This window comes from Acipenser ruthenus, chromosome 42 (assembly GCF_902713425.1).
Source record: "Acipenser ruthenus chromosome 42, fAciRut3.2 maternal haplotype, whole genome shotgun sequence".
Taxonomy (NCBI): Eukaryota; Metazoa; Chordata; class Actinopteri; order Acipenseriformes; family Acipenseridae; genus Acipenser; species Acipenser ruthenus.
The window spans coordinates 9,686,968-9,700,608 of record NC_081230.1 but is presented as its reverse complement, the minus strand read 5'-3'; the positions used below and the strand labels follow the sequence as shown (position 1 = coordinate 9,700,608).

Genomic DNA, 13,641 nt, shown 5'->3' with positions numbered 1-13,641 from the left:
TTGCTTCTCCTCCATCACATCATTCCATCCCCTGCAGTCCCTGCATGCAGAATTATACCATGTAAAGTTTCCTATCTGTATGTATCTATTTTATAATGCATGGATGTTTGTTTGGAATTTTCTTTTTTCAGAGTTTTGGCCAGGCAACTTCTGGAACTCCACAGACTTCACACAAACAGTTTTAAAATTTCTAAAATATTTTAATTAAAAAAAAAAATTCCTGACCGACGGGGATATATGACAGAGGCCCACGAAGGTTTCTTATTTTTTGGGTGTCGGGTATGAAGTTAAAGCAGATGACAGAGCGTTTGGGATTTAAGAAACGGGTTCAACTAACTCTCCTGCTGTCATTTTAAAAAGTCCATCAGCATACCCCCGACCCCCCCCCCCCACATGAAGAAGAGCAACGTCCTTTTAAAAAACAAACAAGGCCCGCTGCATCAGACCGATAAGCCGGGGGCTATATTTCAGAGCTGCCCATCGCACGGTGAGATCTTACTGGGCTTTCTTGTAAAACACTCAGTCTGCTTGTAAATGTAGCAGCTCGGATTAAAAAAAACACAGCAGTGATTTTTAATATAGAGGGCGGGGGGCTGGGGGGGGGGGCCTGTATTTTACAGATATCAGGATAACCCTTCACCCTCTGTGTAACAATCAAAGTTTCGTTTAATTAAAAAGTAACTTTTTATACTGGGGGTGAGGGGAGCAGCAGAACCCCATTACTCCAGATAAAGGATGGGGACGGGGGGACCCTACTGACTGTTACACAGGAAGGAAGTGATAATCAGGGGCAGGATGTAATTGAATTTTTTTTTTTTTTTTTTCTTATTGAAATAAGAGTTGATTCAGACCCCCCTGCGCTTGTGATCTAGACACACAGGCTCTGCTCAAGCTGGTTGCAGTAAAACCTGGACTGGGTGAAGCTGCTGTGCAGCAGGAGTCTTATTTCCTGGCAGGTGTTCTTCCTCCCTGTGTTTTTGACTCTCTTGTAATGAGCCGTGTGTTTCTCTGGTGCTGTTCTGTGTAATAAGTGGTGGTGTGGGTATATTTCACAGGGTCTTGGCGCAGTCTTGCTCAGATGGCTGATGAAACCCTAATCGCCCCCTTGTCGCTCGTCCTGCGTAAAGCTGTCATGAATTCCTCAGAATTACATCAAATCCGGGACATTTTTTATGCAGCCAGAGAGGCAGAGACAGTTATACGACACGGATTGCTGTGCTAAGCAGATGGCTTGGCTTGGCCGTGCATACTAAACACTCTCTCTCTCTCTCTCTCTCCTCTCTTCCCAATCCCTCTTCTCTATCTCTTCTTCTTTCTGCCCTCTTTCTTTCCCTCCTCCTCTTTCTTTCCCTCCTTCTCCCTCCTTCACTTTTCTCATTCGCATCTCTCTCCTCTCTTCCCAATCCCTCTTCTCTCTCTTCTTCTTTCTGCCCTCTTTCTTTCCCTCCTCCTCCTCTTTCTTTCCCTCCTTCTCCCTCCTTCACTTTTCTCATTCGCATCTCTCTCCTCTCTTCCCAATCCCTCTTCTCTATCTCTTCTTCTTTCTGCCCTCTTTCTTTCCCTCCTCCTCTCCTCTTTCCCTCCTTCTCCCTCCTTCACTTTTCTCATTCGCATCTCTCTTCTCTCTTCCCAATCCCTCTTCTCTATCTCTTCTTCTTTCTGCCCTCTTTCTTTCCCTCCTCCTCTTTCTTTCCCTCCTTCTCCCTCCTTCACTTTTCTCATTCGCATCTCTCTCCTCTCTTCCCAATCCCTCTTCTCTATCTCTTCTTCTTTCTGCCCTCTTTCTTTCCCTCCTCCTCTTTCTTTCCCTCCTCCTCTCCTCTTTCTTTCCCTCCTCCTCCTCTTTCTTTCCCTCCTCCTCCTCTTTCTTTCCCTCCTCCTCTCCTCTTTCTTTCCCTCCTTCTCTTTCTCGTTCCCAGTCCATTTCTCTCCCTCTCCCTCTCTTCCCCCCCCCCTCTCTTTTGTACACGGTGAGTCTCTCCTCTCACTGATAGCGGCTCCTCTCTCTGTACAGAGCTGTGTAATCAGGAGCACGTTGATTTGCAGTGTAGCTTCACCGAGGCAGAGCAGAGAAAGCAGGCTCTAAAACACCCTCCGCACACGACACACAATTCAATACCTGCTGGCTCGCTTTCTTAATCATCTTTTTTTCTTTGTCTTTAATTGTCTTTTTTTCTGTCTCTTTGTTTATCTACCTCCTAGGGCAGCAGTGTGGAGTAGTGGTCAGGGCTCTGGACTCTTGACCGGAGGGTTGTGGGTTCAATCCCCAGTGGGGGACACTGCTGCTGTACCCTTGAGCAAGGTACTTTACCTAGATTGCTCCAGTAAAAACCCAACTGTATAAATGGGTAATTGTATGTAAAATAATGTGATATCTGTATAATATGAAATAATGTATAATGTGATATCTTGTAACAATTGTAAGTTGCCTGGATAAGGGCGTCTGCTAAGAAATAAATAATAATAATATTTCTTTATTTTTTTATCTTTTTTTCAAATCCACACGCAGATAAGAACTTGAAGCACATACGGGAGCTGCTGTTAATAAAGATCAGTACATCAGCGCTAGAAAATAAAATGCTACCCCTCTTCCAGGACATGTGGCTCACAGATGAGCCCCTCCCTGGGTATGATCATGTGTGCAGGACACGGGGATGTTTAATGTGGCATGAAGGGAGCCAGCAATGGATCTAAATCTTCCACGGCAATGTACACCAACAGTACCGTCAACCAGGCCTGCCTTAAAGAAGTCAGCGTCATGCAGGAAACAGACACCGGCTGCCGTTTTCGACAGGCAGCGTTTTTTTTCGTATCGGCAAGTCATCACGGTGATGCTTTCATCAAAATGCTTTCTGGAATCTGTAGTGCGCAACGACGGAGGCTTGGGATCGCAGAACGGTGTTTTGAACTACAATTCCCAGAACCCGCTTCGTCGCCCGTGCACATGGTCGTTCTCCGCTGGCGACAGGCCCGACGGGGTTTGTAGTCCGTGACTTGTAGACCGTCCACGAAAACGCGCCTTCAAAAAACTACAATTCCCGGCAGGGGGGGTGGGGGGTGCGGGACGGACTGTCAGGGTCTGTGTTTCTGTTGTTGTAGTGCTCGGTTAACAGCTGGTAGTGTGTCTGTCGAGGGTAATTAAGGGAGAAGCGTTGCTGTGTTCGTTTGGTGGTTTTTTGTAGATCAAGCAAAAGGACACGTTTAAACCGCTGCTGAAAAAGAAGCGGCGTCGAAATCCAACTACGTGAGTCGAAATAAAAGAGCTTGTTTTTTTATTTTTCTCGCTTTTCTCTCGGTGCAGTTTGTGGTGAAAAAAATGTCGTGCTCAACTTAAAGATGTCTGATTTTCGTTTTTTTTGTTGTTTTGCTGAACGTCAAGTGCGCAGTGTTTAAATACGGGCTCTCGGGCAGCCTCGCGGGTGCGTATGCACGCTGGCTTTGTTCTGTAATAATATTATTATTAATAATAGATAGACGCTGGTATTTTAGATCTACGGCATGCAGAAACTAACGGGCTTGTTTTGTATAAAGAGCGTTGTGTTACTTCTGCATGAAAATAAACTTTGCCTGTGAAGGAGCGCGCACTGGTCTCGCCGGCCGGAGTTTATTGTTGAGTTGTTGTGTTACTAATAATAACACAACATACAATTCAGAACATCGCGGCGACTCAAACAGACCTCGCTACACGAAACCAGCACCGCCAAGCAGGATTCCAGGCTTCTGTTGTTTGTGTAGAAAAACACATCTTTTTTTCCCACATAAACCCATTATTTTCTTTCTCGACGTTGTATTTAAAAAAAACTCCACCTTTCCCTCAGAAAGCGCTGTGTGTTTCCCCTCTGTAATTTGCTAGTCGTTTTTTGGACGGCACGTATATTAATTATACTCACACGCACATATATAATATTCTATCTGTACAAGCTTCCCCACTACAGAACGATAGCTTCTGCAATTCAGACCCTGACTGTAGCTAACGAACGGAGCTAAAGTCCAGCAATTTAGGTTTAATGATATTTTTTTTTTAAAAAAAACACCTTTCCAGTCAAAATATTTAGTACAGTCCCTTTTTAAAACACTGGTACTGAATCAACAATACGCTGCCCAGGTCGCCCACAATTCCCACTTAATAATATGTTTATATCGTTGGTTTTTTTACTCTGTTGTTCATGCGCAGGCAATGTCACATTTTGCCTCCCCCGTGAGTTCGAAGTTTCGCAAGTCGCTTCATGTTTCAGAAGTCCTTGGAAAACAGCCTAAATAAAGACGCGCTTCACTGCCGCTGTCTCTCTCGTGTTGATGCCAGCATGTTTTAATTTAAGAAGAGCTCGACTGTAGTAATTGTGCGACTCGTAATTTAATTGCAATTATAACATAGGACCCTCAATAGAGTATATTATTGATATGATCAGGAGCCAGTCATTTCAATAATACACCTGAACAAGGGGAGCTCTGAACCCCAGGACTGGGTGCAGCAGCAGCAGCAGCAGCAGCAGCAGGGCTAGTGTGAGTTTGTAACCCTGCTCAAACTCCTGGCTCCTGATCATCTCAATATTAATAATAATAATAATAATAGATTTAATTGAGGGGAGCTCTGAACCCCAGGACTGGGTGCAGCAGCAGCAGCAGCAGCAGCAGCAGCAGCAGGGCTAGTGTGAGTTTCTAACCCTGCTCAAACTCCTGGCTCCTGATCATTTCAATATTAATAATAATAATAGATTTCATTGAGGGGAGCTCTGAACCCCAGGACTGGGTGCAGCAGCAGCAGCAGCAGCAGGGCTAGTGTGAGTTTGTAACCCTGCTCAAACTCCTGGCTCCTGATCATTTCAATATTAATAATAATAATACTAGACTTCATTGAGGGGAGCTCTGAACCCCAGGACTGGGTGCAGCAGTAGCAGCAGCAGCAGGGCTAGTGTGAGTTTCTAACCCTGCTCAAACTCCTGGCTCCTGATCATTTCAATATTAATAATACTAGACTTCATTGAGGGGAGCTCTGAACCCCAGGACTGGGTGCAGCAGCAGCAGTAGCAGCAGGGCTAGTGTGAGTTTGTAACCCTGCTCAAACTCCTGGCTCCTGATCATTTCAATATTAATAATAATACTAGACTTCATTGAGGGGAGCTCTGAACCCCAGGACTGGGTGCAGCAGCAGCAGCAGGGCTAGTGTGAGTTTGTAACCCTGCTCAAACTCCTGGCTCCTGATCATTTCAATATTAATAATACTAGACTTCATTGAGGGGAGCTCTGAACCCCAGGACTGGGTGCAGCAGCAGCAGCAGGGCTAATGTGAGTTTGTAACCCTGCTCAAACTCCTGGCTCCTGATCATTTCAATATTAATAATAATAATAATAGATTTCATTGAGGGGAGCTCTGAACCCCAGGACTGGCTGCAGCAGCAGCAGCAGCAGCAGCAGCAGGGCTAGTGTGAGTTTGTAACCCTGCTCAAACTCCTGGCTCCTGATCATTTCAATATTAATAATAATAATAATAATAATAACAGACTTCATTGAGGGGAGCTCTGAACCCCAGGACTGGGTGCAGCAGCAGCAGCAGCAGCAGGGCTAGTGTGAGTTTGTAACCCTGCTCAAACTCCTGGCTCCTGATCATTTCAATATTAATAATAATAATAATAGATTTCATTGAGGGGAGCTCTGAACCCCAGGACTGGGTGCAGCAGCAGCAGCAGCAGCAGCAGCAGGGCTAGTGTGAGTTTGTAACCCTGCTCAAACTCCTGGCTCCTGATCATTTCAATATTAATAATAATGATAATGGACTTCATTGAGGGGAGCTCTGAACCCCAGGACTGGGTGCAGCAGCAGCAGCAGGGCTAGTGTGAGTTTCAAGACAGCAACCACCTCAATTGTCTCTGTTTAAAGTCACATGCTTCAGTACAGATGAGATATGAAGGATATTTATTTGGCATGCTTGGGTGGAATTCAGCTGCAGGGTATGGAGCTCACTGTGGGGGGAAATAGATTTGGGTTGGGCTGGAATCAGACTGGGAATCAATGCCTGTTTTTATCAATTCCACTTCCTTCTCCAGTTCCTTTTTTAAAATCAATTCCTTGGACGAAATTTAAAATGTGGAGATGTGATAATCCTGCCAGGGAGTCTCTTTGTCTAAGTGGGAAACTGGCATTCGTTTCTGTGTGTCATGAGTATCGCACTCCATTTGTCTTCTGTTTCTTTTTTTTCGACACAGCCTGTTTGATTGACATGGAGGGGTCGCAGGTCAGCGTGTGGGCTCAGGCCCCGCCCCTCTCAGGGGTCGTGTTCCACAACGTGGCGCGGAGCTACATCCCGGACACACGGGTAGAGTGTCACTACACACTGACCGCGCGGCACCGCTGGGCAGCCAGGGACTGGATCGGGATCTTCAAGGTGAGGCACAGAGGCTATATCTCGTGAACCGCTTCTCTCCTGTCAAGCAGACAGGCGTTTCTAATGCTAGTGCCTTCATCAGTGTTATTGAAACTAGAAGAAACCGAGTCAAGCAGACAGGTGTTTCTAATGCTAGTGCCTTCATCAGTGTTATTGAAACTAGAAGAAACCGAGTCAAGCAGACAGGCGTTTCTAATGCTAGTGCCTTCATCAGTGTTATTGAAACTAGAAGAAACCGAGTCAAGCAGACAGGTGTTTTTCTAATGCTAGTTTGTGATTGATCGCCTCTCCCAGGTGGGCTGGTCGTCAGTTCGAGATTATCACACCTTTGTCTGGTCACTCGCGCCGGACAACTATGAGGAGGGTCAGGCAGCCAACTGCTCTGTGCAGTTCCAAGGTACGGGAAACACACTGTTCTGTATCAGTGTACCATACTGTACCTACGCAATGAGAGTCTTAATGGAGTCTCTCTCTCTCTCTCTCTCTCTCTCTCTCTCTCTCTCTCTCTCTCTCTCTCTCTCTCTCTCTCTCTCTCTCTCTCTCTCTCTCTCAGCTTCCTACCTTCCCAAGGCCAGCGCGGACCCCTTTCAGTTCTGCTATGTGAGCGGCGGGGGGGAGGTGAGCGCGCGCAGCCCCCCCTTCACCTTCCGCACGCCCACCCCCCTCGAGGAGCTCGTCGCGGTGGAGGGGGGGGAGTGGGAGAACGGGGACGACATGCTGGTCATCATCCCCAGAGCGGAGATGCTGCAGGTGAGAGCAGAGGGGGAGGAGGATAGGATAGAGGAGGAGGGGAGAGGGAGGGGGAGGGGCACGTGACACGTGATCCACCTGCACCTGTCACTCGCAGAGCCACCTGGAGGCGTGTCTACAGGAGAGGGCGGGGCTCCTGGCAGAGAGGGAGGAGTCTGAGAGACAGAAGGATGCGCTGACGGAGCGAATGAGAGAGTGGGAAAGAGGAGTGGAGAGAGCTGAGGAGGAGAAGAGGCGACTACAGCAGCAGTATGAGGTGAGAGGAGAGCAGAGGGGATTAGGAGTGGGGAGTTATATATATATATATATATATGTGTGTGTGTGTATATATTTATTTTTTCCCCCCACAGGAAGTGATGCGTGAGAAGGAGGAGGTGACCTCGGAACGGGACGCTCTGATTTGCCAGCGAGCCGAGAACCAGGAGCGAATCATCGAGCTGGAGGAGGACATGAAAATCATCAACAGGAAGGTGCTGGAGAGAGAGACTGAGCTGGACAGGTGAGAGTGTGTGTGTGTGTGCGTGTGCGTGCGTGTGTGTGTGTGTGTGTGTGTGCGTGCGTGTGTGTGTGAGTGTGTGAGAGTGTGTGCTTGGAATTGGCTTTGCAATTGATCAAAAGGGAGTGGGAATTGGAATTGAAAAAGGGTTTCAGTGTCTGTGGATTCAGTGTGTCTGTGGATTCAGTGGCTCTGTGGATTCAGTGGCTGTGTGGATTCAGTGTGTCTGTGGATTCAGTGTGTCTGTGGATTCAGTGGCTGTGGATTCAGTGGCTCTGTGGATTCAGTGGCTGTGTGGATTCAGTGTCTCTGTTCTGTGTGTTGTGTGTGTGCAGGATGAAGGACCGAGTGAAGAAGCTCTCCTTTCAACACGAGCAGCTCAGCAAGCAGCTCCAAGAGGAGGAGGAGGAGAAGGAGAGACTGCAGGTAACCCAGCGGCTGCTTCACTGGGATGGAAACACTTTGCTAACCCTTTCATAAGGGTACGGAGAGATGACATGAAACTGACCCTCTGTGTCTGTCTGTCTGCCTGCCTGCCTGTGTCTCTGTTTCTGTTTCTGTCTGTGTGTGTGTGCGTGTCTCTCTGCCTCTCTCTCTCTGCCTCTCTCTGCGTGTCTCTGTCTCTCTGCCTGTCTCTCTGTCTCTCTCTCTCTCTCTGCCTCTCTCTGCGTGTCTCTCTCTCTGCCTCTCTCTCTGCCTCTCTCTGCCTCTCTCTGCGTGTCTCCCTCTCTGCCTCTCTCTCTGCGTGTCTCTCTCTCTGCCTCTCTCTCTGCCTCTCTCTGCGTGTCTCTCTCTCTGCCTCTCTCTCTGCGTGTCTCTCTCTCTGCCTGTCTCTCTGCCTCTCTCTCTGCGTGTCTCTCTCTCTCTGCCTCTCTCTCTGCGTGTCTCTGTCTCTCTGCGTGTCTCTGTCTCTCTGCCTCTCTCTCTGCCTCTCTCTCTGCGTGTCTCTGTCTCTCTGCCTGTCTCTCTGCGTGTCTCTGTCTCTCTGCCTGTCTCTCTGTCTCTGTCTCTCTGTGTAGTTGAAGCTTCGCTCCTCTGAGCTGGAGCTGCGCCGTCTGGCTGCTGATTTCCAGACTCTGCGGAGCTCCTTGGCAGAGAGAGACACGCAGGCACTGCAGCTGAGAGACGAGATCAGCAAGCTGCAAAGCAAGCTGAGCACCGCCCTCGAGAACAAGGTGAGAGAGACGGAGCAGAGGAGGGAGAGGGAGAGGAGGAGCGAGGAAGAATAACACTAATAACATTTCCGTGTGTCTGTCTCCTCCTCTCCTCCTCTCCCCCTCTCCCTCCTCTCTCCTCTTCTCCTCTCTCCTCTCTCCCTCTCCTCTCTTCTCCTCTCCTCTCCCCCTCCTCTCTCCTCCCCCCTCCTCTCCCCTCTCTCCTCTCTCTTTCTGCAGGAGTACACTGTGCTGTTGCGTGAACAGCTGCGTTGCTCTCAGGACCAGCTCTCTGCCAGTCAGCAGAAGGCTGAGCTGCTGGGGGCGGAGCTGGGGAGCGCCGCGGCGATGCGGGACCGCACCATGTCCGAGCTGCACAAGGCCCGCCTCGAGGGGGCGGAGCTGAACATCCAGCTGGCCCAGGGCACCCTGGCCTGGAAGGAGGACCGAGCGCAGTGGCTGAAGGAGAGAATCGCCCTCCTGCAGAGCTCCGAGGTACCAGAAACACACACAGGGACGGGAGCCAGACTCCCAGTGCAGAGCAGCTTCACCCAGTCCAGGTTTTAATACCAACTTGACTACCCACAGTGTACGAGTCAGGTGTGTGTCTTTTTAAAACCAGGAATGGATCAAACTGCTATACAACGGGAGTCTTATTTCCCATCCTGTAATTCTCTCACACACACACACACACACACACCCTCCCCTCCCTCCCGCTCTCTCGCCTCCAGTTTTACAGGATCTTACAGGCAGTGTGTTTTTTTTTCCCAGAGGTGAGGGAGAGGAAGATTACACACAGAGATACGCACACGCACGCACACACGCATGCACTCCGTGTGTTAGTTCAGCCCTGTTTTCATGTGTGTCCCGCCCCCCAGATGCAGAAGGAGAAGCTGGTGCGTCTGGAGGGGGAGGTCCTTACTCTGGAGGAGGGGCTGCAGGAGGAGAGGATGCAGAGGGAGAAGCTGGAGGTGGAGCTGGGGAGGGAGAGAGACTGCAACCGGGTAAATATCAACACTATATATAGATCAGGGATGGGAATAAGACTCCCGGTGCAGAGCAGTTTGATCCATTCCTGGTTTTGCTAGGAGTTTATGGAACACTACAAAGGCAGATAGGGGATTCAATATGTTCAGCAGTTTTCATTCGACGAAATGAGTTCATTCTAGGGGGGGGATGCAAAGCCAGAGCTGAACACAAGGGACATGGGGACTGTACTGCATTTCCCTGGGCTGTCGCTCTGCCTGTGCTGAGTCACACTGCCCCCTGCAGGTTCAGCTGGGAGAGACGGTCAGAGAGCTGAAGGAGCTGAAGTCCACTCTGCGCATCTCGCAGAAAGAGAAGGAGCAGCTGCTGGCTGAGAAACAGGTGAGAGGAGGAGGAGGAGGAGGAGGAGGAGGGGAGACGGGCTGCTGGAGGGAATGCGGGGGAGGGTAGGGGTCAGGTTCCCTGTGTTTATTGATGCCCCTCTCTGTCTCTCTCTCTCTGTGTCTCTCTCTCTCTGTGTCTCTCTCTCTGTGTCTCGCTCTCTGTGTCTGTCTCTCTCTCTCTCTGTGACTGTCTCTCTGTCTCTGTCTCTCCTCTCTCTCTCTGTCTCACTCTCTCTCTGTCTCTCTCAGGAGCTGCTGCAGTACATGCAGAAGCTGGAGCAGAGACTGGACAGCGTGGCCGACTCCAAGTGGAAAGATGCTGTCTCTGAGACTCCCAGTGAGTAACACCAGAACTAACCCCCACCCCCACCACACTCCCTCACTCACTCCCTCACTCACTCACACACTCACTCCCTCACTCATGGTATTAACCCCTGTGTAAGTGACACACAATCTAATTTGCTTATTTCTCACACTAGATCAGAACAGAAAGTGCGGTTTGAGTTTCTTTTTGCTGTTTTTTTCCCTCAGGCTGTGTCAGTTCTCTCAGTGTTTCTCTCCTCCTCTCGCTGCAATGTCTCCAATCTCTTTACCTCTTGTTTTTTCCTCCCCCCCTCTCCTAGGCCGCCCCGACTCCCCCCTCTCGAACTCGGAGGACGAGTCCCCCGAAGACATGCGCCCCCCCCGCGAGCGCAGCGCGTACAGCCTGTGTGACAACACCGCCGTCGCCACGGAGACCCCCGGCTTCCAGACCCCGCCCCCCTCGCCGCGGCAACCGGCCAGGGGGGGCGTAGTCATCAGCCAGCCCGCCCCCATCGCCTCACACCTCCCTGTGGGCGGGACGGAGACAGACAGCTCCGACTCGGTGAGGCAGGCAGGCAGGCAAGCAGGCAGACAGACAGACAGACAGACAGCTCCGACTCAGTGAGGCAGACAGGCAGGCAGACAGACAGACAGCTCCGACTCGGTGAGGCAGACAGGCAGGCAGACAGACAGACAGACAGACAGCTCCGACTCGGTGAGGCAGACAGGCAGGCAGACAGACAGACAGACAGACAGCTCCGACTCGGTGAGGCAGACAGGCAGGCAGTGCCGTGCTTTGTGAATTGCTTTTCCGTTGTTTCCGGAGGCTGATCCTGTGTCTCTGTTCAGGAGGATGATGAAGATGAGCAGGAGGAGCCGTCAGCACTGAGTGTGACGAGCTCCGGAGACGAGACCTCCCCGCTGCTGCCAGAGCTGGAACACGCACTGCAACACACTGCACCCTGCCCTGCCAGGTAAACACACTGCACCCTGCACCCTGCCAGGTAAACACACTGCACCCTGCACCCTGCCAGGTAAACACACTGCACCCTGCACCCTGCCAGGTAAACACACTGCACCCTGCACCCTGCCCTGCCAGGTAAACACACTGCACCCTGCACCCTGCCAGGTAAACACACTGCACCCTGCCCACTGCCAGGTAAACACACTGCACCCTGCCCTGCCAGGTAAACACACTGTACCCTGCACCCTGCCCTGCCAGGTAAACACACTGCACCCTGCCCTGCCAGGTAAACACACTGCACCCTGCCCCCTGCCAGGTAAACACACTGCACCCTGCCCCCTGCCAGGTAAACACACTGCACCCTGCACCCTGCCAGGTAAACACACTGCACCCTGCCCTGCCAGGTAAACACCCTGCACCCTGCCAGGTAAACACACTGCACCCTGCACCCTGCCAGGTAAACACACTGCACCCTGCACCCTGCCAGGTAAACACACTGCACCCTGCACCCTGCCAGGGAAACACACTGCACCCTGCACCCTATTTCACCCTGCAGGTCCCCTCCCTGATCTCTCTCTCCTCTCCTGTCCCAGGCAGTCCAGTTCAGCGCAGTGGAAGGAGTGTCCGATCTGCAGTGAGAGGTTTCCCCTCGAGTTCCACAAGGAGGCGCTGCAGCAGCACGTGGACAGCCACTTCTACTACAGCTTACCCCACGAGCCCTTCACCTTCCAGTGACCTGACCCCCTGTACCCCTCCCGAGCCCTACCAGCCCTGATCGCCCCCCCGCCCCCCCGTACCCCTGGTGTGGAAGACAGTGAGTTTGTGTGTCGCAGTGTGCAGAGCTGTCTCTTCATCTGTCTCTTGCTATTTAAAGCCAGACTGACGGATATTGCTGCACCAGGAAGGGAACTTTGAAAATGTATTCTGGGATGTTACGGTTACTATAGAAACCAAAAAAGTATTTTGGTTGGTTTGTCTTGGTTATGAATAGGGGAAATGTTTTTGTTATGAGTTGAATACAACTCATCATTCTACTATGATACATTTTTAACCTATTATTATTATTATTATTATTATTATTATTATTATTATTATTATATTTGAACCTATACATGACGTTTTTACTGTGGGTGGTTTTAATAAATGGAGAGAACTAAGAGGGGGTTTGTTAGCTGGCATTTTTGAAATGAAGCAATATAAATATAGATGCAGAATTCTGTAATGTAGTGATTCAGACTTGATGTTTGTGTCTCCACTGTTAAAGACTGCAACTTAAACTTACAAAAACTGTAACAACCAACTTCTGGCAAACTAAAGTGGATTCAAACAACATTATTATTATTATTATTATTATTATTATTATTATTATTATTATTATTAATCGGTTCCTCACGATTCCCTTTTTAAAATCACTTTCCAGTTCCTTCGATGGAATTCATCATTTAGAGACGTCATAATAATCTCTGCGTCGTTCAGCCGCTTTCATTTCAAGCCGTTCTGATCAGCGGCGTGTTTGGAATGGATTAAAAGGGAATGGAATTGGAATTTGGAATTGATTTTCAAAAGGAATTGGAATTGGAACCCTGACTGCTACTTGCCTCGCTCCCTGCGTTGCTTTAAGAGTTTGGTTTTACAGTAGAAGGTGCGTGCGTGCGCGTGTGCGTGCGTGCGTGCGTGTGTGTTTCTTGTTTGTTTTTGGAAGTGATTGATGGGGCTGGACTGTCTCCTCTAGTTTACAAGAGTATTCTTCTTCCTGCAATAACTGACAAGGCGAGCAGTCGCTTCGCAGTCTGCGTTCACTGAAATGTTTGTATCTTTTTAAGGTCGTTTTGTTGATGTATTATCTCGAGTTGGAGCTTCTCAGAGTACTTTTTATATAAACTTAATTACACGGACGTCTTTCATTTCAGACTTGTCAACAGAAAATGATCTTATTACAGTTATGTTAAATATTAGTAGTTGTAGTATTGTTGTTACTATTCTTGTCTTTTTGTTTTGTTTACTTTTACAATTTCAAGAAAAAAAAATGTTTATTTTCTATTTTTTTTTTTTTTTTTTTTTTTTTACTCAAAGTCGCCCCCTCGTGGAAAGTCGGTTTTGAGAACTAAAAAAAAAAGTAACGTTCCAGAACTGCCTCTCCTGGTCGGGCTGGCTTCGATTCTCATATTGTCTGTTTTTGGTTTATTTAGTTCAATAAAATCTTTACAAATATATATAAAACC

At 49.2% G+C, this 13,641-nt stretch overlaps 1 protein-coding gene across 4 annotated transcripts in view; it reads left to right on the top strand.

The window, feature by feature from the left end:
- Nucleotides 1-13,262, top strand: part of LOC117401017 (calcium-binding and coiled-coil domain-containing protein 1) — a 91,334-nt gene extending 78,072 nt beyond the window's left edge. For 2 of the 4 annotated variants that reach the window (XM_059011529.1, XM_059011531.1), the window contains exons 2-15: nt 6,204-6,382; nt 6,677-6,779; nt 6,936-7,132; nt 7,230-7,388; nt 7,483-7,631; nt 7,964-8,054; nt 8,648-8,803; nt 9,023-9,277; nt 9,661-9,786; nt 10,055-10,150; nt 10,402-10,489; nt 10,776-11,017; nt 11,305-11,429; nt 12,013-13,262. In XM_059011529.1, coding sequence (XP_058867512.1) covers nt 6,204-6,382; nt 6,677-6,779; nt 6,936-7,132; nt 7,230-7,388; nt 7,483-7,631; nt 7,964-8,054; nt 8,648-8,803; nt 9,023-9,277; nt 9,661-9,786; nt 10,055-10,150; nt 10,402-10,489; nt 10,776-11,017; nt 11,305-11,429; nt 12,013-12,154 — 2,108 coding nt within the window. In that variant the 3' untranslated portion in view covers nt 12,155-13,262. Of the gene's footprint in view, nt 1-3,080; nt 3,245-6,203; nt 6,383-6,676; nt 6,780-6,935; nt 7,133-7,229; nt 7,389-7,482; nt 7,632-7,963; nt 8,055-8,647; nt 8,804-9,022; nt 9,278-9,660; nt 9,787-10,054; nt 10,151-10,401; nt 10,490-10,775; nt 11,018-11,304; nt 11,430-12,012 lie in introns of those variants that run through there. The other 2 variants (XM_059011530.1, XM_059011532.1) reach the window with 2 other exon arrangements.
- The last annotated feature ends 379 nt before the right edge of the window (nt 13,263-13,641 follow it).